General features: G+C 31.1%; 1 protein-coding gene across 1 annotated transcript; it reads right to left on the bottom strand.

Annotated features, from left to right (window-relative positions):
- Positions 1-2,908: 2,908 nt before the first annotated feature.
- LOC101489143 (indole-3-acetic acid-amido synthetase GH3.6) lies at positions 2,909-6,031 on the bottom strand. The gene is made up of 3 exons (XM_004509956.4): positions 5,584-6,031; positions 4,153-5,081; positions 2,909-3,684 (listed from the first exon to the last, which is right to left on the bottom strand). Exons 1-3 carry the CDS (start codon positions 5,886-5,888, stop codon positions 3,098-3,100), a joined length of 1,821 nt encoding a protein of 606 aa, XP_004510013.1. The 5' UTR covers positions 5,889-6,031; the 3' UTR covers positions 2,909-3,097.
- Positions 6,032-6,337: the final 306 nt, after the last annotated feature.

The following is a 6,337-nucleotide window of genomic DNA, read 5'->3' as shown; positions in this document are numbered from 1 at the left end:
AGGGAACGACTTCCTGTTGGAACGAAAAAGTAGGGCATTCAGGGAATATTGTTTCAGAGTAGGGTATTTGGGGAATAAAAAATAAAAAAAAGGATATAAGCATACAAATCCCTCGAAAGAAGTCCGAAATACATTCTTTATTGAAAAAATATTTCGTTTTAAAATTTTATCATCGAGTAAAATTTTCTTGACTGTCCAAAATGTTACAAAATTTCTTTTAAAATTTTGATGAAAATTTTATTACTTCATAATAAAATTAATTTAATTGTAAAAATAATTACACCTCAAACAAAAATAAACCTTAGAAATAAATCAAAAATATATTTAATTTATTTATAATACATAAAAAAACGACACTAAAAATTATCGTATTGGACAAGTTTTACACCAACAAAAAAATCACATTGTTAGGAAGATTCAAAATATCATCATTATAATATATCCTCTCTATGATTTTATTTATAAGAAGAAAAAAAATCATGATAATTTTTTGTCTCAAATATAAGCAAAACGCACTAAATTCAACTCATCACGTCAAAAATACCCTTTATAAATAAATATTCTCCTATTTTCTAAGATGGTTGTATAGCTCTAATAAAAATTTAATGTGATAATTATTATATAAAAAAATGATATTTTAGTAATTATAATTAATTTCTTTATATTTATAAAATAAAATAAATTTGTTTATAAATAAAGTCGGAAGGAGTCTGAACTAATTTGTTCATCTTCCCTTAGCTAGACTTGTCTTTTTTACTTTCAAACTTATTATCATTATTATACAAAAGCTCTTTATTATTTATGTATGGTATCATATCTAACATTATCGTTCTCTTTTCTGTTAGCCTCCCTTACCAATTTTGTCAAATATAAAAAGAACCTTCACTACAAATTGATTGCATAGGTTTAGGATATGACAAATTTTTAAGTGTAAAAACTGCCCATTGCAATAATCAACACTAAAATTGAAACAACCGCGATTTGGTGAAAATTATTTGTGTCATACCTACATTTGAATATTTCTTTTACTTAATGAATGTACATACAGAACAGAAATGGTAAACCATAAAGAAGACAACACATGAGATACATTTTGTGCTTACACTAATTCAGCACACACACTGCAACATTGTACGAACCTTATCTCCTTTGTCACACATTGCAACACTAAGTGCTTTTTGCTGCTTTATCAATCTGAGCCGAACACAATTTTGTCTCTCAAAAAATATTCTTGTCTCTTTCTTCTGGGTTGTCTTCACTGCATAATTTGTCTGACACACCCTTCAACACTGTTTTATATTCCTTTTTAAAATTAATTATTATTTAATTAAATAAAACAAACTATTTTTTTTTTGTCTTTTCAAATTAGAATATAAAGTGTAGAGGGAACATCACTCTGATTGCACATTTGCACTGATTCTTTCTTATCTTCAAACTACTCACACCAATCCAAAATTTTCTTGGCGTTGCACGCATCCTCGTTCCTTGACTAGTCTTTTGATTCTCCACAGTTTAATTGCCTGAAAATTGATTGCGTTGGTCTTTTTGTTGGCTCGTAGTGGGGGCAATGTGGTCAGATATTTTTTTATTTATTTTTTAAGTCGGAAATTTCACACTAAATATTAAGATTTTTTATAACGATAATTTTTGGGACCGTAGTGAGTCTACAACAGAGGTTTCATCGGCCATTTGACAAAATGTACAATAATAGAGGTCATTGTGTGACCAAGAGATTGAGATTTTGATTGTATTCCACTTATGGTTTTAAATTGCGGATGTGGTCGAGGATGCTATTGATTGTGGTGTGAATTTATTTTTTACCTGTACAATATATTATAATTGGTTATTAATATTTTAACTCACATCATTTCTATTTTATTTTTAATATATAATAAATATGTTATTATCAACTCTCAATCACTAAAATATATATTTGATCCTTCAAAATACACTTTAAATTTATAATAAAAAATTAAAGTAAAATATAAAAATACCCAACATCACTTAGATGAAATAGTAAAATTTGATTTGAATCTCTCATTCGACACAATATTGAATATTATTAATATTAAAGTTCCTTGAGTGACCAATTGAGACTTTTTCAGTTGTATTTTACAACAATTCAATACAATATCAATGACTGCAATTCAAAACTTTTTTTTATTTTTGAAAAATTACTGTGATTTAAACTTTGATAGTGTTGGATGTAAAGATGTAAAGGGATGGGTGATAATTGAATTAGCATTATATGTTGCTACTGCTAAAACTTGATTTAGTTAGTTCCTTGATTTAGTGACAGAATCTAACAAAAACAACTATTTGTTAAAATAGACTCTCAAGAAAGAGAATTTGGATTCATTATTTGCCATCACAAAGTGCTGAGAGGGGCTAATCGATAATTTTGACACTAGATTTATCCACCAAGTAGAATTAATTGCTGACAACAAAATTATTAGCAGACACGTCTTAATCAAATTGCAAATTTTTGTTTCCAAAATAGCCTTGGTCACTCAGTGAAAACAGGATAATTTTGCTTGTTCATTTTTTAATTAATTACGTTATGATTTGTTAGTTGAACATTAAATAGTGGACATTGTTAGGGAAAAAAGTTGTTATGCTTTTTCCACAAAAAACTATAGAAAAAGAAAGGTGTTAAGAAATCATGTCTTTTGTTGTTGCTGTTATACCAAAATAAGACCTATGACACTTCACAAAACCAATAGATAATGATTCATAATTATGAGTTCTATAAAGTTTTAAGAAATAAATAAAAATAAAAATGCTCATTTACTTTATACTAATAAAAAAGAAAGGCAAAACAGCTTTCTTTCAAACAGGAATTGCTTTTTACAGTGGCTAGGTTCAGTTCACTATCCAAGTTACTCATAACAAAAACTAAAAAAAAAAGTGAGAGAGAAGAAAGAAACTAAATTAACAAGAGTTTAGACATGAAAATTAACCTAAAAAAGAGTAATTAAATTTTCTTCTTCTCACTAACATAATTTCCATAAAAACAGTTCACATGAACCTTAATGAAAAGCTACCAACCACATAATAATAATAATGTAGAGACCCTTTTTAAGATTCTTATGATTATTCAATTCTGATTGATCCATTGTTTGTGACCAGGAACCCATTTTGGACACTTAGGACTAAAATAGCTTGACATTACCCTTGAGTTCAAGAGCTCAACAACAGGTGCAAACTTCACACACCTTGGTGTCTTGTACTGATTTATTGATGCACCTAAACTAATTGCATAATCCATAAGCTTATCAAATGTGCCCTGTTCCACAATCTTTATCTCAAGTGGACCTATTGATTTGTCTGAGACGCGGCCTTGTCGATAAACGCTGTTGAGAGACTCTTCTATTGTTAGGCAGCAATCTTCAAAAACACAAGGTGGAATTGGTGTTGATCCGTTTAAGGTGAGTTCCCAGTATAGGACATAGTGGCCTGGGATTGTTGTGGTGTCTGCATAGCTTGTGTATTCTGAAACGGTTGCGTCGAAGGGTACTAAATGTGTCATTGCATTTGACATTGCATTTTGAAGCTCAACTTCATCAGTTTTGTCTGAATCAATGCTTAACACAACGTTTTTTCTGCATACAAAGTTGAATTGTGGTGCTTTGTTCTTGAATCCTGCTACTTTCAGCACATCGCCTACCCGATAACGATATAGTCCTGCGAAAAAATTGCCATTGCCAAACGCAAATGAATCAGCAAAAACATAACTCATGTTCTGTTCCAAATCTGTGTAAACAGCAGCATATCATAATCATGATAATGTCCAAAGTTTTTGAAAAATAGTTCTTAGACCACAACATCAAGGTTTTTGATATATTGGCAATTGCAACCAGAAACACTACTAGAAAAAGTTGAAATAATGACGAAAATTAGAACCAAAAAAATAAAGACACTAAATTTGGTGAGACAGAATTATAGACAGATTTTGCCTTTTTTTGCATCTCTATTTCCGTCGTTATTTGAACTTTTTTAGTACTAATGATCACAATTGAGGTGGCTAAAGACATTATCACATAATATTACAATGTTAAAATGAAAGTGACAATTATGCAATTGAGGTTCCAAAAGTGCATAATATCAGATAATATAACAATGTTAAGATGAAAGTGACATGAAGAATCTTACCAGCATAAGTAGTGACAACAAGTTCATATTCTTGACCAAGTTTGACATCAACAAGTTCAACCAACTCTTGTTGCTCTTTCTCATTAAGTGATCTAGGTGTATGAAGAGAATCAGTGACACCATTACTTCTATTAACAGGTAAAAACTCAAAGTAACACATGGTAGGTATAAGTGTATAAGAAACTTCACTAGGTTGACAAAGAGGGTTAAGGTTAACACCAAAGTAACATTCACTAGAAGCATACATAGTACAAACAAGTGGTAATCCATTACTATAATGATCCAATATAGGAATATACTGTGACATTGTTCCTGTCACAATAACATCAACATACTTAGTATTAGGCCACAACCTAGTAATTATCCCCTGCCAAGAACTCTCACTACACTCAGTTTGAATAAAATCAGCAAGTTTAGGATCAGGTTTAAGGATCTTCATAACAGAATCTCTCACTGAAGAATCAGTGATTAAAGGGTTAACAGTACCTGTTCTAATATCATTGACAAGAAGAGTCCAATGTTTTTCAAGGAACCTAATAGCCCTTATGAAACCAGAGGCAAAAACAGCACCAACCCTTAAAACCTCTTTGTTTTGACAAAGACCACAAAGCAGTTGTGAATACATGCTTTGGTAGGAATCAGGACAGAGGACAGTTTCATTTGGGCTAGTGTAGTTTGTGTAAGGGTCATAAGGTCTATCTCTAAAATGGGAACTTTTGTAATAGCTAGTTAAAACTGGCCTAGCTACAATACCTCCAGGTGTTTTAGCCTCAGATTTTATAAACATTAGGTACATTCCTTTCCCTTTTTCTAAACCAGGAACAAACTGGCTCATCACTGGCATCAATAAACTATACAACAAACTCCTTCTCGCCAACTCTTCTTCAATTGTTGGCATCAGCTTTCTCTCACCTCCTGAAGTCCCAGAACTGCAAAACAAATAAAATCAAAAATTAATATTGTTTCTACTTAGCCATCTTAATTCATAAATATGTACTTAATGTATTTTCAATCAACACTCAGTTTGTCAAAATCATAATGATATCCTGATTTTGGTTGAAATTTGTGTATGTTTGATACAACAAATTGTCATGATTTTACAAAAGTTTGGCAACAATTGTATTTTTTATATGTTTACTATCATAATAGATTTGTTAAACTTATCGTGACTCTAACAAACCTACTATGATATAAAACTTACACAAAATACAGTTTTTGCCAAAATTACAGTAGTCCACCGGGATTTTATAATCTTCGATGTCAATTCAAACATGCATTTATCCGTTAAAGAAAGAAAAGAAAACCCAGAAAAAATAATGTTGAGTTTTTGTTATTTTTTTCTCCTCTAGTAGTAAATATTAAAAATAAACGAAAAAGAAAATATTTATAGATATAATATAATAATATACATGTATGTATATAGAGGCAGACCTAGTGAGAAATTCAGAAATGGGTTTGGAGCAAAGGATTGGTGAGGTGTCACCATTGGCGATGCGGTTGATATCAGTTTGAATATCTTCATAGGAAATAACAGGCAAGATTTTTTTGAAGGTGTCACGGTCTGTGTGACCATTGAGACCATATCGTTTAAGATACTCAACGTTAGCATTGCGAGAGAGGATTTCTGAGAGGACTTTTTGTTGGACTTGGTCAGCGTTTAAAGTAACATCCTCAATGAACTCGAGGATTTTTTTGTTCTGTTCAACAAGGTTGTAGTCTTTAGGTGCCTCAGGCATGGTGTGTGTGTGTGTGTGTATGTTTGTTATGAAATGAGAATGAGAAATTAGAAACACAAGATTTTGGTGTGATTGGAAAGAGAGAACAAGAGAAATACGGTAATACAAAACTTGTTTAGAAAGAAGGAAGATAGAGTGTGTTGGGCGTGAGTTGAAAACATGAGAGATGATGTATATATAGAGGCATTAGCACATGTCAAGCTGGGTTTGTTTTTGTGACTAGGAGGATAAGGGAGTAATTTTATATAAATCTTGAGGGTCAAATAGGGAATGTGCAACATTTTGGATTCAACTCTCTCTTTTTGTTTTTTTTCATTTTTTCTTCTAATCTGAAAATCTAAAATATTTATAACATGTCAAAGCATACAACTTCCATGCATTTATGGTCACGGTATAGCCTCCTCTTCCGCCCAATAATTAAGTCAAGCGAGACTTTCATTTTAAACGTA

Source organism: Cicer arietinum, chromosome 7 (genome assembly GCF_000331145.2).
Source record: "Cicer arietinum cultivar CDC Frontier isolate Library 1 chromosome 7, Cicar.CDCFrontier_v2.0, whole genome shotgun sequence".
Classification (NCBI taxonomy): Eukaryota; Viridiplantae; Streptophyta; class Magnoliopsida; order Fabales; family Fabaceae; genus Cicer; species Cicer arietinum.
The sequence above is the reverse complement of the archived record's forward strand: the minus strand, read 5'-3'. Positions and strand labels throughout refer to the sequence as shown.